Below are 16,577 nucleotides of genomic sequence, written 5' to 3' on the forward strand. Positions count from 1 at the left end.
CACAGTTTCAGGACAACTGCACTTGGTTTTCAGTTCATGAGACATCTTTAGAGAAGCCCTGTGAACTGATGCAGAACAGTGGTAGGTACATCACGGGAGAAGAGAGCTCACTTTATCTGCTCGCTCCTGGCTTGCACTGGTCAACGTTTGTGCCACAGGCCATTGGTGCCCCACCCCCTCCTATTTTGGGTTGCTGCAGCTGCAGAATGCTCAAGGCAAGCCTCTGAGCCTGCTGGAGCCGGTGCTCCATCTATGGACTATGCCCTGCAGCCTCAGGGGCCCGCTGGGCAGGTCCTGCTGCTTCTCCCACCTCTACAGCAACAGCAAAGCCCTGGGGCAGGAAGCAGAAGGTAGGAGGCAAGGCCTGTCGGGTACAGCTTTGTGTGACATACGGACTGGGAGTGGCCGTGGCACTGGGCCCAGCCAACCGAGCAGGCAGAGTCCAGTGATACCACAGAGCTGCCACAATGAGGGGATGGAGCTCAGAAACCTCCCTCTCACGTCGATCAAAACCCTTCCTTTGGGTTTTGACGAGAATGCGGTTGCAGCCAAGCCAGCATCCCAGGGGGTCATCAGTAGTAGCATCACACTGAAGCAGCCAGCCTGGGAAGGACCCTATTGTACTGGGTGTGGCACAGTTTTTAATTGGCAGAAAATAATCTCTGAGACTAAAAACAAACTATTTGAATGATAACTATTTACATTTAACAGTGTGACCAGTCTTACTGTTTAGTTTAAATGTTTATTGTAAGTGTTGGCAAACTTTAAAGAACCACATAATAAATATTTTAGGCTTTGCAGCCCATATGATCCCTGTCACAATGACTCAACTCTGCCCTTATTGTGCATAAGCAGCCATAGACAATATGTAAATGAGTATGTGGCTGTGATCCAATAAAATTTTATTTACAAAAACAGGTGGCATTGGGGGTGGGTAGGGATTGGACGGAGAGGGTGGAAATAGGGGACATCTGTAATACTGTCAACAATAAAAATATATTAAAAACAAAAATAAACAGGCAGCAGATTAGATTTGGCCCATGAGCCATAGTTTGCCAACCCCTGGTTTATTTAACACAATTGCTTCCCTAGCAGCCTTTCTTCTGTATAGTGTTTAACATCTGCCCCCAGTTCATGTTTCATCCAGGTAGTGTAATGGTCAACACCTTATGTTTAAGCAAATATGTTTCGTATATGATCCACTCTTGCTGTTATTTATCCCATCCCAGTTTTTACTTCATAATGAGTAAAACCAAATCTTAACTTCAACTGCTGTTAACCATTTGCTTATTTTTTCACTTTTTTCCTGTCTTTCCATATAAGAACTCGGTGTTCACTAGTATTTTTCTTTTTCACTGTCAACATGCCAGATATTTTTCGTGACTGATTTCTAAACCACACCATAACTGCTTTAAACTTTAAGATTAACTGTTGAGCCTACTGTTTATGGTAAATCAGTATATCAAATCTCATCCCATTTCTACTCATAAATATGAAAGGGACATTTAAATTAACTTGCCTTGTGTTAAATTTTTTCAAATCAACTAACCTAACAATTATGTCATGTCAAGATTTAAAGCTTCCTTTAAAGCATTGCTTTCCTCTTATCTTTAGACAAATGCTTTTCTGTCGAGTGACCCTTGGAAAGTCCTTTCTGCAATTCAGCACCATGAAAATGGCTCACGCCCCGCCAGGACATCACTCAGTCATTGGGAGACCAAGTGTGAACGGGCTGGCCTATGCCGAATACGTCATCTACAGAGGGGAGCAGGTATGTTGAGAACTCATTAGATGAGCATACACAGTTACCGAACATGACAGTACAGAATATGGAGACCACATAAGAGTTAAAGAAAGCCATTTAATAAAATTCCCACAACATAGTCTGATAGCATTAGTTGTTTTAGGTCAAAATGAAGATACCAAAATCCTTTCACATCAACTTTACACACAGAACCCATCAGTCACCTGTCAGCCAAGTAACAGTGTGAACAAGAGGGCAGCTGAGAGAGAAAGGTGTGGGGTCTCATGCTGTGCCTCCGGCCTGCTGTTCTGAATTAATGCTCTGTATCCTTTGTGCCCCAGCATGGCAGTGGAGAGCTCAGAACAGTGTCATTGAGTGGATCTTCTTCATGGGTGTACTTGCCACAGGCTGGTCACATGAGCTGAATCTCTATACAGATGCTCCTCGACTTACAATAGGGTTACATCCCATTAAACCCACCATAAGTTGAAAATACTGTAAGTCGGAAATGCATTTAATACACCTAACCTATTGCACATCATAGCTTAGTGTAGCCTATCTTAAACATGCTCAGAAGACATACTAGCTTGCAGCTGGGCAAAATTATCTAACACAAAGCCTATTTTATAGTAAAGTATTAAATACCTGTTGGAATGTATTGAACACTGTACTGAAAGTAAATAAGAATGGTTAAGCTCACCATTAACTTACATAGCTGAATGCACACTGGCACTCAGGTGGGTGTTTTGTAGATGTGATGGGTGAAGAAACACCAGCGACACAGCACGCTGTAGGGCACGGGTAGTTTCCCCTCATGATCCCGCGGGTGACTGGCAGGTGTGGCTCGCTGCCCCGCCACAGAGAGCTTTGGACCACAGATCACTAGCCTGGGAAAAGACCACAATTCCAAGTACAGATTCTACTGAATGCATATCATTTTTGCACCATTGTAAAGTGAAAAAATTTTAAGGGACCATCTGTACTTCTGATCATGGTACTTACGTAAAATGATCGCTTTTAGAGTCATAAAGCTGCAGTACATTGAATCCTGCCAACTGCTTGAGGCCCCAAAGTGAAATTGTCGACCAGCAGCAACACTTCCTATCATTTTCAACCCAGTCGTTAACTCTCACAGTACTGATAAATACCTACCAATTTTTCTGAAACAAAAATCAATTTGTCTAACTTAACTTCGCTGATGGAGAAGAGAAAAAAAGGAGAAAGAAGAAATTAACTAAATGCAGGTGACCTCTGAGAACAGTATTCTGTTATATGCCATCGGTCTCGAACCACGTGGGGAGGGGGGATAATACCAGCAAATCCTGAGCTCCATTTGGTAGGTCTGTTGATTGGGGGGTACAGGCAAAGCGGCGACCCTCTTAAGTGTATCACGGGATTGAGCGAATGAGTAAATTTGTTAATTTGGGGAGCTGGAGCTGTCACTGTCAGAAAGGATCTATAGATATGGAATAGGAGAAGGTAAGAGTGACTGGGGATGGACTCAAAGTGGAGGTATTGCTGTGAACTCATGGTTTCTAATATGTCATGTATGTACACACATAAATATGTTTATGTATAGGTTTGTGTGTAAGAGTAATGTGAGCATGTGTATGCATATGAGTATATATGTGCGTGTATTTGTCTTCTGAGAGCAAAGAGCCTCCAGTAGCAGTAAGTGCACCTAGAGCCCAGATCTTCATCTATGATTCCATTCCCCACTGAGAGGATCCTGGGCCCTTTGGAAAACCAGCTAATTCCAGGGCTGGCACAGAAAAGGAACAAGGTGAGCCTGGAACATCTGGAAAGCCAGAAAGTAATGAAGTGCTACAAAAACAAAAATGATGAGGGCATGTCACAAGGAAACCTAGCTAGCGTGAAGGGAATACCACCGGCCAGATCTGGGACAACTGAACACCACATAAGCATAGTAATAAATTTTAAACCATTGGACAAAATAGGGAGTCATAATTCTCTACTGATAACAAATAGATAAATAAGTGAAGGGGAAAGGAAGGCTTTCACTTACAGTAGAAAGCAAAGGGCTGGTGGGTGGATATTTAGGGCAGACTGGATTGTAAAAATCATCATCTTGCAGCCATTGTGATAAAAACTAGATCAGGCAGGAATCCTCAATGGATGCCAAATCTAGGGAATAATTTTGACAAGGAGAGGATATTTGCATGGTTTTCTTATTAGTTAGAAAGGAGGGGGGGGAATCATAGTAATTATACATTGGAGAAAAGAGGGCAATACCTGATTGGATGATCAGAATGAACATCACCAATGAGGGACAGACAGACATAGATGTGCCTCCACATGTGACATTCTGAGACACGCCTATTATCTGTGTAGCGTTCCAGCCAAAAATGTATAACCTCAGTCTAACCAAAATGAAGATTGTCCTATTAATAAAAAACGTATGAAATGTCAATGTTATAAAAGACAAAGAAAGGCTTTGAAAACTTTCCAGATTAAATGAAACCCAAGAGACAGGACAACTAACTTAATGTCCTGCCCCCAAATTAGATCTGGTACTTGAAGTAAAAGGACATTATTAGATCAACAGGCAAAATAGGAATGTGAATGGTAGATAGATAAAAGTCTACCTATATAAAAAATAAGATTGATCCTCTGCTTATGTAAGAAAATACCCCCCTTCTTAGGAAATAAATTCTGGTATATTTAGGGGTAAAAAACCATGATGATATATGTAACTTACTCTCAAGTGGTTCAGGAAAGAAGAGTGTCTGTGTATCTATCTGTCTGTCTGTCTGCCTGGTATATACAGAGGTAGGAGAAAGCACATATAATTAAGCAAGTGGGGTAAATAAAACCTTGACAATAAGTGGATTTGTACCATTTTTCCAACTTAATGTGTAGGTTTGGAGTAGTTTCCAAATAAAAAGTTTAGAAAGCTACAAAAGAATAAATTTGTCAGTTTTTTGTTTAAATTAGAAACCCCAGACTTCTTTCACTGTGACTCAGTAATTCCACTTCTGGAAATTTGTATTAATACAGTCAGTGATGGTCACAAAATACCTGCAAGAATATTCATTACTGTTGTACCATAATGAAAAATTTATACCTGAATATTCAACAAAAAGAAAATGACCTAATAAATATTAGCATAGTTATATGCCTGTGACTTTAAAAAATGCATTTACATGATAGATATTAAATGCAGAATCAATCAAAACATTAGAGTAGTTAGTTATCTCTACTTACTGAGATTATAAGTGATTTCAGTTTTCTTTACCATACACTTTTCAATGTTTTATAAGTTATCTATGGTAAATATAATTTCTTTCATATTTGGATGTCTTTTAAAAATTATCTTCAAACTGTTGCTTCTACATCACTGGTGACTCCTTCTAGTTCATTGGGTTACACCATCTGATGAATGTGAAATTAGTTCAGCAGAATTACTTCATTTAGCAGACTTACGGGACACCCACTATATTGAGCACTGTGCTAAGTGAGGTGAACAAGGGAGGGGCTTCCCTTGCCTCATTTTTCTCATTTAAGGCATCTTGCTCTAATCATGGATAAATGCAGTATAACCCATTTACAGTATTCAAAGTAGAAATAACATTTTAGCGTTGCTAGATTGTAGGATCTATACATGTTTATATGCAGATATATAGGTGGATCTCCTCATTCAGGCACCTATGTATGAGCTGGCCTTTGTAGGCTCTTGAGTGTATGTAGTGGAATTCCGGTTGGAATCAACAGCTCTGAGGCTTCCACGTTAAATCAGGCTTTAATACCGAAGCTACCAAAGGATGACCTGTTTTTCTTCCTTTCCTTTCCAGGCATACCCAGAGTATCTGATCACGTACCAGATCATGAAGCCAGAAGCTCCTTCACAGACTGCAACAGCCGCTGAGCAGAAGACCTAGTGAATGCCCACTGGTAAAGGCCAGATCGGATTTAAACCCGGGACTGGACGCTAATGAACTGTTTCCAACAAAATCGATATTCTATAAATCCCTGGCAGCCTAGATGAGCTGTTTGTCTTTACGAAGCATTGCTATAGTGATGAATATAGTATGAGTAACTGATACATACTCAACTGCTGCTGTTCCCTTTGAGGAAATGTTTACAGGGGCGGCCTTTTAATATATCTCAGGCTCACTTCCATTGCAATTACCCATTTCTAAAATAAGATCGCTTTGATCTAGACTTGGAAATGGAAAAAAGAAAACAACCAATACGTTCCCAAATGTTCACAATTCACACACTACATTTGCTTTGTTACATTCGGCGCATGTATATAACAAGTATGCATACCCAGGCTCAGTTTTAGTTTTTTCTAAACAGGCATCATTGGCTTTTTTTTTTCCTTACTCTGATAATGAGCTGGAGCCTTCTTGAGGATATTTTGCACGAAGTCACACTGACTAAAATCATTAGCAGTGCAACCCAAGCTTCTGGCTGAGCAAGACTCGTTTCCACTTTTTTTTTCACTTTGATTTATTTTATATGTGTACTTCTTATAAATTGAGATGGGAAGGAAAAACATCAAGCTTCAGTCCTTTTATTAATTGGCCAGTCTTACAAGGGAAAGGCACAGACATCATCCTGACTGGGAGCTCCCAAGGTCAGAGAGGCAGAGCCAGGGAGGGCCATTGCTCGCTGCAGTACAAGCCTGCTTCAGAGGTGGTCAGGGCGGTGCCGGGGCCCCGAGGAGCACAGCCAGGGAGAGGTGTGGAGGGCGCTGTCATCTAGCCTGGAGATGAGACAACCAGGGAGAGCTGGGAAGGAGAAGCTGCTTCCCAGGCAAGGAGCATGTGGCTCTTCACTGTTTCAGCAGAAAGGACTGTGGGGACTCCTCAAAGAGAAAATCCTCTCATTTAATCCGCACCACCAGAATTGTCACCTCAAAATTAACTGCCTTATTTCCAAATTCAAATTATTGTGTTCATTGGAGACACAAAAATATTTCTTTATTGTTTCTCTAGGTTAGAAAGCTGGGATTTAAATCCTGTTTAGCAGGTAGATAGGCACAAATGCAAGAACTGTTTTATTTACTCCAGATTTGGAGTTTATTTTGAGTGAGGTGCTTCAAATCATTTAATAGGTCCCTGCACTAAATTTTTGAATGATTTCTGCAATCATCTTTAATAGACCAGAACAAAAACTTGAAACCAAAGCTTTCAGTTGTTTTTTTAGTGAAGGTAGAGAAATACCACAGGTTACTTAATGAGATTACTACTTTGTTTTGCTTATTTTAATCAACATTTGCCAAGTGCATAGACACTTGTAAAAATTATCTATCACATTTCTTCCACTCGCCCTTCTCTTCTCACCTTAACTGAATATCAGAGGAGTGCGTTCCTTTTTTATTTGACCTGCTGCGCACCTGCTCAGCTGTGAAGCAAAGTAATGTGAGGGGGAAAAAAGGAAGACGGGATGACACAGACTTGCCATGTCAACTTTAAGTCCTGGAAGCTAATTCGTTTTCAATACAGGCTGATTAAGCTGTGACCTCATTTAATCGCCTAAAGAAAAATAAAATAGTTAACATGCAAAAATTCTAGAATAGGCTCTTAAAATACACACTTTGCTTTCTTTCTGGCTCAAGTCCATTGCTAGCAGTAGGCACTGGGAGTTAGAGTTTTGTAGCTGACTCTTGCCTGAGTCCTCAAAGTTAAATCAAGAATTAGCCTCCGTTTTTGCTTCAATTGAAGTCTTAGTGGCCCAGGCTGTTGTTCATGTCTTGGCTACTTTAATAGCACTAGAATCCCACACGGAGCTTCGAAGTTTGCTGTCCAGTAAGAGGCTGTTCCTCCTTTCCTTGTTTGCTGTGTAACAGTGGGTCGAAGGAGTTGGCATCTGTGTAGTTTTCAGTAGCTGTGAAAGTGTATGTTACTTACTTCCACATTTAGACATAATTTAAAATGGTAAACACAGCTGTGATTTTTAGTTAAGTAAAAGGGTTAATATGGTATAGATACTGAAAGCTTTACAGCTTTTTAAAAAACATAAGCCACTACCCGACTGTGGTTATGTGTCATTTCCATCGTAACTGGATTAATGGATGTGCCAGTTTTAAACTTCAGCCTTACACTTGAGAAGTTAAACTGTGGTTCAATATTTAAACTGCCGATGTATGTATCGTATGTCCCGTGTGCCGAGTAAAGGTACTGTGTAAGGAAGACATTTGCAGTGCTGCTTGTCTCGTAGTGATTCAGGTATGTAGTAGTTCTTGGAAGAATGTGTACATATTATTCATCTGCTAAAGAGAATGGGTTCATTGATATCTCACAGGAACCAAATACATGTTTTCAAAACTTGAAAACCAAAGGTCATCATGAGTGTACTCAAATTAGCTAAAGTTGATTACATTTGGAATTTCCATCTACTGCGGTGTGAAAAACCCTTTGGAATGTAAAGCATGGCTTTGAATTAGGCTGAAATATTTAGGCTGAACATATTTAAGCTCTCAAATATGTACTACGCAGACACTAGCAAGTTGAGGACTTTCAATGTGGCCTCCCCTAAACTGGCCCTTCTGTTACCAGACTGAATGAGAGGGAGAGTCTGGACACCGCCTCCAGCTTTACGGCAGTTCCAACATCAGGGGGCTCTGGACAGGACGCTTCCAGTTTGCTAGGCACTGGCCAGCCTGGATGCTTGAATCAGGCATAAGTTAGGTGCTCTGGACTGGGCACGTGCTCCCCATCCTGGGCCTCCTCTCCTTCCCGCAGATTGCAGGTCTGGAATTGTAATTAGCGCCAACAATTACCTTTAACCCCGCTCATTTTCCTCCTTTCTTCATTTGGAGTCTTGCAGAAGGAGACTGTGCCTCTCTGGTTCCATATCACAACCAGACCCAGGTGTTGGCCTGGCCTCATGCTCTGCTCAGAAGAGTCTGCCACTCCGTTAACAAACAACACATGGAACCCAGAGTTTTAATTCTGTGCAAAATAATAGCAGTACAACCAGGATTTTTATTTACCTCTTCCTTCTTGAAATTTGGAATATCTAGCTGTTCAATAACAAAGATAGAATTAACTATACTAGGATGTTTTCATGAAATAGCATCCTGGTGTTCATTTGAGCCTGATGTTGGTGGCTAGACTAATTTCCCTCTGCTCCCAAAATAGCAAAGTGCATTGATAGATATAGAGAAAATGCCTGAACATGGCAAATAAAGTAATGTAGCTTAATATTCTTTATTGGTTTCAGAGAGAGGGAGAGAGAGATAGAAACATCAATGATTAGAGACTCATTGATCGGCTGCTTCCTGCACACCCCCAGGATCTAACCCACAACCCGGGCGTGTGCCCTGACCGGGAATCAAACTGCAATCCCCTGGATCCTAGGCCGATGCTCAACTGCTGAGCCATGCCTGGCTGGGCAAGTAATATATTCTATTATTATGGCCTTTATACAAAAAAAATTGGTGAGCTCTGGAAGGACAGCATTAGAATGCAATGAGCTGTCTAGGTTTTTCTCTATTTCGGTACATCTCCCAGTTGCACGGTGGCTATTGGATGTCACTCACCCTCTTTTTAAACATGCACTCTCTGGATTTCTGTAAACTGCCTTTGAAACAGGAATGGTGTATATTTTGAAGCACCTTTCCCTCAGTGTGTCCAGATCCCATTTATGTGATAATCTGTGATAAACAGCCTTCTTACCAAAAATGGCCATGGTGTGACAGTTTTCTTTGGGTCTGTTATTATCTTGCATATGAAAGAGATTTTAGTCATTGAGGCAACACTAAAAACTGACATTAATACAGGGTTTCATGTGTCAGAAATCTATTGCAAGACTAAAATTAAACTTCTTTGGTGTCAAATCAGTGGCAGAGGAATGAAAAGAAAGTAATTGTGAAGATGTTTGAGCTTTGGTTGGACACATCTAGAGTATGACAAGGAAATGCATTTATTTTAAAACCATCCTTAAAGGTGAGGCTTCTTCAGACTCTGAATTTTGAAATTAATCAACAATTAAATATTTCTTCTTAAGAAAGCCTTAACTGTGGCAGGAACTTTTAAACCTTTTATATCCTCATAAAAAGTTGTAATTCCATTTCTTAGTGTCTGAAAGGTGTCAGTGAGCCGGGTATGTCTCCGTGTATCTCACAGCTGTTATTCGGTGGAGGGTGTGTTTCATAAGTCATGCTCCCTCCCATGCAAAGGAGCTGATATAACCAGCCCATTCCAGTCTCTCTCTGCCTGAAATTTCCCAGCTACCAGATCACCTGGTTTGGAGAAATGCTAGAAAGATTTCAAAACCTATTAAGTTTTGTGTATGTGGGGACACAGCAACATCTCACATGTGATACCCTGTGGAATCTGAGTGTTGCACAAGCTGTTTTTCAGTCATTTTAAAATATAAGCCATGGTGATAAGTGAGAAGCGGTAGGAAGCTGAAGATTTTCTGTGCTAAGGCCAGATATGCTCGTGGTGCGGCAGCTCTGTGCCTCCTTTGAAATACACCGCAGACGCGGTTGCACTCTGGCTCTTCATTCTTTCATAGTCTCTTTTCTGTTTTACTCTATCGTATCTCCACACTCACCCTGCCACCCATCTTTTCAAACAGATTTCTCATTCTCCGGAATTCAGGTGGTTTTGTTAATTTTCATCTGCCTGCCCATTTCTGCAGATAGCCCTGACAGTGTTTGCAGAGAAATTCAGTAAAACTCTGATAGTGGGGTGTCCCTTACACACTCCTTGTCCCTCCCAAGGTTCAGGATAAAAAAGCTAGAGAAAACAACAGTAAAATTAGAAAGGAACCAAAATCTGCGAGGCTGACAGCCTAGACCTAGAAGATGACCTTGACTATATAACCCTTATATGCATTACACAAAATATTTAAACTCTTCATGTGCATATATAGTGCCTGCTCCTGCTCCCATTGTTTCAAGTTCATCCTGTCTCTGTGATAGTAGTGTTTGTCTTTGATACCTACAAACTAAAAGGTACTTTTATCAAGAAGGTTTCTCAAAAATATTTACAAACCAGCTTGGAAATCGAGAGTTTCCTGGCCACCTCATTTGGCGTACACTTGTATTTTCTCATTGTGTTGTGGTCTGTGTGGTACCAGTGTAGTGACTCTGGTTCATTATTGCTGTTGTTTTTATTTTAGTCTCTGTGTGACCCACCATTGGCAGGGGTTTCGGTCCCCTCCCCTTTCTTTTCTGCATTTGTCTACTTATAGGATTGCCAGATAGAATACAAGGCACCCAGTTAAATTTGAATTTCAGGTAAATAATTTTTTAGCTTAACTATGTTTTGTGCATTACTCGTCATATATTTACAATAAAAAATTCTTAATTATTTATTTGAAATTCAAATTTAACTGAGCATCCCAGTTTTTGCTTTGTTGTATTTTATTTGAGTCTGGCAACCCCATCAATTTGGTCATGGACAATGGCTTACAGCATGTCAGTTCCTCTAGTCTTCGCTGTCTTTCACGTGGAACGGAGACCTTTTCTCCAGCACCCTCTACTTTCCAAAAGGGGGCAGTGAGGAACTTAGCCTGCCTCGTGGTGGGTTCCTACTTAAGGCATCTTTATGACTATATTTAACCTGTAATTGTGCTTTGGCTAAATGTCTAACTTACAGTACTTGTAATTGTTTAATATTCAATAAAAACATTTTTAAAGTATCCTGTATGTGGACAGCAGTTAGCTCTGAAGTGTTTTCATTTCCCCGTTTACTCCTTTCTACCTGACCAACCTTAACACAACTGACCTGATTTGAATTTCAACTGACCTGACCTGTCAGAATCCAGACAACCATTTCCCTTGTGTCTTGCTAGTGTGACCTGTGCCAAGAGTGCCTTTTCCTTGCCTCTGAGCCCACGGGGGTTAGTGAAGTTCAGCAACAGCAGAAGCACAGGTTCCTTTTAGAAATGTCTCTGAAACCAAGCAGCCCAGACCATGGAGGCCGACCTCGCACCAGTTACCAGGGCAGCCCAGAGGCCCGGCCCAGCCTCTGCTCAGAGACCCCTCCCTCCACCGGTCATGTTGGAGGCGGGAGAGGGGATGCCTACCTCACTCGGTAGTGAACATGAAATGCCAGCACAATGCCTGGCACACAGGACTGAGAAATGGTTTCATTTTCTCCTTTCTCCACACCCAGTGATTCAGTAGATAGCAAATTGGAAGCTAGGATTTTATCAGATTTCTTTGCCAGAGGGATTGTCAGAGTGCAAAGAGACATAAATTAAGTACTTGGAAGCACTAACAACCCTGCAAATAACAAGAGCTCTCACTGAGCCCATATGATGAACCAGGTAATTGTATATACTTCCCAACAGCCCTGCAAAATAGGTATTTTAATCCCCATTTTACAGATGAAGAAACTGGCACTCAAAGTGGTGAAATAATTTCTTTCATATCCCACAGTTCTTTCCACTGTAGACCATGGTACCTACTGATACGCGCCGCCAAACCCTGACTGTATATGGAGTGTCGCAGCAGGAATGAGGACATCGAGGTGACGCTACTGCATGGTCTTCTATCAGTGTCTTGTGAGATCAGATTCTAAATGTCATTGGACTCAGGTGCTCCCCTTTGGTTACTGCTGTGTTAGAAAATAGAAATTATCTGAACTGTGCATAAAAGCAAGTGGAATATAAAATAAGCAACTTAAGATATCAGCAGTTGGTTTGGTTACTGAACTATTCCACGGGCCTGCTTTTACAGCTGGAAACTCCTGTGGGTCGGAGGGACTAGGGGAAGTGTGTATGAGGGGGTGGGGAATATAAATCATTTGCTGGATTGGATTTATCTCCTGCAGAAAATTACTTCCTAGAAAACTAAATCATATTACTGTAAAGGGGCAGTGCTTCCCGGGCAGCAAATTTTGAAGAACTGGTTTTGAATGACATTGTCCGCATTGAGTGCCTGGTGGTGATCCAGTGTCTCTCAGGCTATGGCGGGCCCACCGCATTGTAGTGGCACTTGTAAACCTTTATCCTTTGGCACCTTTCACTTTTCCTCATGACAGTACAATAGGCCTCCAGGTGGAAGGGTCACATGGTGCTACATTAGGAATAAAAGGTCATCTGTTCCCATTAAGTTGGGACCTAGCGGCCAGGGTAGGTTGGCATCTACCCTGAAGACCTGGACTGAGAAGCAGAATTGGAAGGGGATGGTGTGTATGTCTTCATTCTGACCAAGTCCCACCTGTCATTGTGTTAATAAAACAGCTCTGCTTAAGACATTATGCAGGTAACATTTTTCATTTTGTTTATATGATTCTTGGCGTACTTTACTTGGCCAAAAACTGATCTGTAAAATAAGTCTATTCACCTTGACTTTCCTAATTCTGCTTACAAATCAGGAGTCCATGATACAAAGCATGAGTGTGAGTCACTGGCAATAGGTAGGGGCTGAAGTTGTCAGGAAACCACTAAATTCACATCTCCAAGGAAATTCTTTGAAGGCTCTATGTCTCTACTTTTATACCTATCAAATGCTGTTGGGATCCTAGAAGAAAATGGAAATGAGTCAAGAAGTTCAAGTGACAGTATAGTCTTTAGTGCAGCTAGTTTCCCCAAAGATTGTGGGATGGAGACCCCCAGCACTGCCGTCACCTGCCTGAGTTCTTAGCCTGGCTCTGCCACTTACTAGCCACGTGACCATGGCAAGTTCCTTATCTGCCCTGTGCCCGTTATGCCAACTACTTCCTAGAGCTACCATGAGAATTAGAGCTTTCTGCTGAACTGGATGCCAGGCTGTGGCGGAGGGGGCCTGGGCCTCCAAGAGGAGCCATCCGCATCGCTCTGTCCTGTGCTGGGCACCAAGCACATTGTCAGATGAAGGACACTCCCTGTTCATCACCCAGTTCTTCTCGTCCCTCACTCTGCCTAGAGAAAGCAGATCCTTAGAGATTCCTATCAGCCTTCTCCTGTCTCCGGCCTTGAGTGGTGGTGTTCAGGGAGCAAAAATGGCCTCACTGATTTTTCTGGCCAGGCTCTACTGTCGATGTTACTAAGTGCACAAGGTTATTAAATAACCCAGATCTTTTCTCCCCTTCCAAGTCGTCAGCAGCAGTTTCCACGGAAAGAATAAACCAAGCCAGAGGTGGTTGAAAATGCATTTATTTTTCATCAAATGATCTTTTTCGAGCAATAAATAAAAACAGACATGTTGACTTTCTCTAAAAAACAAAACCAAACAAAAATATCTCCTAAACTATATACATTCTACAGAAATACAAGCATATCAAATGTAGAAATGACATCACTCTGAAAGATGGGCTATTTACAGGAGTTACAAGTATTGCATTGCTCTGCCGTTCTGTGGTGAAGCCTCCTGGTGTCACTCAAACTCTAAGGTTGCTCCTGTGGGGGGGGGGGGGTCTTCAAAGAGGTGAAACTCTCCATCTTCACAGACAAGGAGACTTCCAAAGAAAAACCTCAACATGCAAACTATTCAGTTCTCTAACAATGCTCCCCAAATCAGCTTTAAAGGAGCATGAAATGGTGCCCCCTTCAGGTCACTTTCTCCTTGAGCTCCTGAGAGAAACCACCTTGACCCTCAGAGGACCTGGGACTGAACGTGAGACCAGGCTGAGCCAATGACAAGCCCCTGGCTGTGGTTTCCATGACATAAGCCAGTTCAGCTATCAAGACCAAGCCTCTGACAGCATCTTGCCTTCCAGAAAGCAGCTTCCCAAGCTTGAGTTGCATGTGGAAGATGCTTAGAGGGCTTTGAAACATGCTGATGCCTGGGTCCCTCTTCCAGAAATCCTGGCTTAACTGGTCTGGGGTAGCCTGGTAGCAGGTTTTTCTAAGCTCCCAAACTGATGGGCATGGGCAGCCAAGGGGAACCACTGCTTTAAGATGGGCTTGGTGGCCAACAGCCCCTTCCCCTCACATTTGAATCAACCATCCCACCTACCTCCACCTTCCCAAGGATTTAAATTTTTTTCTCATGGCTTCCCAACCTCGTTGAAAACGAATCCACCTGGAATTCACACCTGAGGACAGTGGCCTCAGGAGGGGAGGACTCGAAGCTGGGAGCTCCTAGCCGTGGTGACTTCAGCCTAATCCTGTTCTGTGGGGAAGTCAAGTCCATTTCCCTTAGCACTCCACAAACACCCTTGGGTCACAATTATGAAAGGGACCTGGCAGTGTTCCTTGACTTTCATAGCCTCCAGCACAGTTGATAATCAGTGAAAGGGGTGATGCTCTCTGGCCAGGACAGAAATATTGCATCACCAGAAAGCACTTCATGGAAGGAGGTCTACTGAAAGCCACTGGCCGTTGGACTGGCCCTGTGTTGGTGTCATTAGAGCTACTCCAGGTCATCAAAGTGGCTTCTGGTGGGAGAACAACACTCCAAAACCCCCTTTTCCAATCAAACCAATTTCCTATTTTATTTCTAAGAGTTCACGCTGCTATCAAGGACACAGAAATGGCTTTATAAATAGCAGGTGGACACTGCTAGAAGATTTGAATTGGAAAACGGGAGAGGACATGTCAGGCTGGTCCTGAGCTCTGACTGCCCACAGGGCTGGAATCATCTGGAAAGCAGGATACATCGGTTTTGGCAAATGTATACTCATTCTAGAAAAGTTCATCTGTCCCAGGCTGCTTTCCTTCCCCCTCAAGCAGCCCCTCCTCCCAGGCCTCTCCACTGCTGGAATCCATAGCTTTTTCAGCTGCAGAATCCACTTGACCTCATTTATCACAAACATGAGTGACTTCCAGGAACCAAGGAAAAGTGGGAAGTGGAACTGTGCAGCCTCTAAATAGTTCCACTCTCCAGGAACCCCAACCCTCCACCCCTCACCCCTCACTCTTCAGCCAAGCAGCTCCTGAGGAAAGGGGGCCCTCCGGCTTTCCTAAAAATAGGATGCGAGAACTCGGGCAACACCCAAAGACAGGGCCTGACAAAGGTGGGACGGATGATGCCAACACAGGTTCACAATTATGGGAGGAAATGTAACAAACCATGTCCTGTCTGACTGCAGGCTGAGAAAGCAAATCCCAACACCATTCTGACATCGAGGCTGGAAGTTAGTTATAGGTGAGCACGAATGTTCACTTAGATTTAGTCTCTCAAAGGGCTAAAAAAAAATGCTCTCATCTAGACAAGTTTGCAGTTACCTCTAATGGGGCACTCCACACAACACTGTTCCACAATACTACAAACGAAGTAACACACAGCTTGCTCCCTTCTCCCTCCCCCCAAGCCCAACCCACAGAAAGCACCCTCTCCCTCCGAAAGCCATTCCTCCGTTTGGAAGGCCCCTTAAAATGGCATTATCCCAAGAAAGGATCCTCCTTAAGGTGGCACCCGAGGGCCCGTGATGCCTGCCCGGGAGCCCAGCAGCCAGCTCCCAAGCACAGCCTCTACCCCAGCTCCTCGCCCCTACTCTCCAGACCTCAAGGAGGCCTGCAGCGTGGTGTCCACTCCCCTTTTCATTCAAGAGAGGGCCTTTGAAAATAGTCGCCTAGACCAGGAATTTGAATTTGTTGGTTGTACATCATTCCAAGCAAACCCCCTCAAATTAAAAGCGCCAATGAATGCAAACAATGGAAAAGGTGGTGGTTCCACTTACAGGAGGACTCATTTCCGGTGTCTCCAGTCGGCTGCTTTCCCCCACGGCCCCGCCGGCAAGCGACTCGCTGCGGGACCGCCCGCGCCGCCCGCCGTCTCAGGGGCACCCGGTCGGACGCGGCGCGTGTCGCACGGCCGGCGAGTCCTCCGCGGGTGCACGAGCCACAGGCGCCCCGTCGGGGCGAAGGCTGCGTCGCGGGGCCGCCTGCCGGGGGCCAGCTGGTCCCCAGCAGTCCCCTTCTCCCTCCCCCCGCGCCCGCCCGCTCCTCGGAGGCCGGGGCGGGAAGCGGGGCGCCAACCTGT

General features: G+C 43.4%; 1 protein-coding gene across 1 annotated transcript in view; it reads left to right on the forward strand.

The window, feature by feature from the left end:
* Positions 1-11,383, forward strand: part of TNKS (tankyrase) — a 160,246-nt gene extending 148,863 nt beyond the window's left edge. Inside the window, exons 26-27 of the mRNA XM_016209064.2 lie at positions 1,615-1,771; positions 5,557-11,383. Coding sequence (XP_016064550.1) covers positions 1,615-1,771; positions 5,557-5,643 — 244 coding nt within the window. The 3' untranslated portion in view covers positions 5,644-11,383. The remainder of the gene's footprint in view (positions 1-1,614; positions 1,772-5,556) is intronic.
* Positions 11,384-16,577: the final 5,194 nt, after the last annotated feature.

Source organism: Miniopterus natalensis, chromosome 2 (genome assembly GCF_054644295.1).
Source record: "Miniopterus natalensis isolate mMinNat1 chromosome 2, mMinNat1.hap1, whole genome shotgun sequence".
NCBI classification, from domain to species: Eukaryota; Metazoa; Chordata; class Mammalia; order Chiroptera; family Miniopteridae; genus Miniopterus; species Miniopterus natalensis.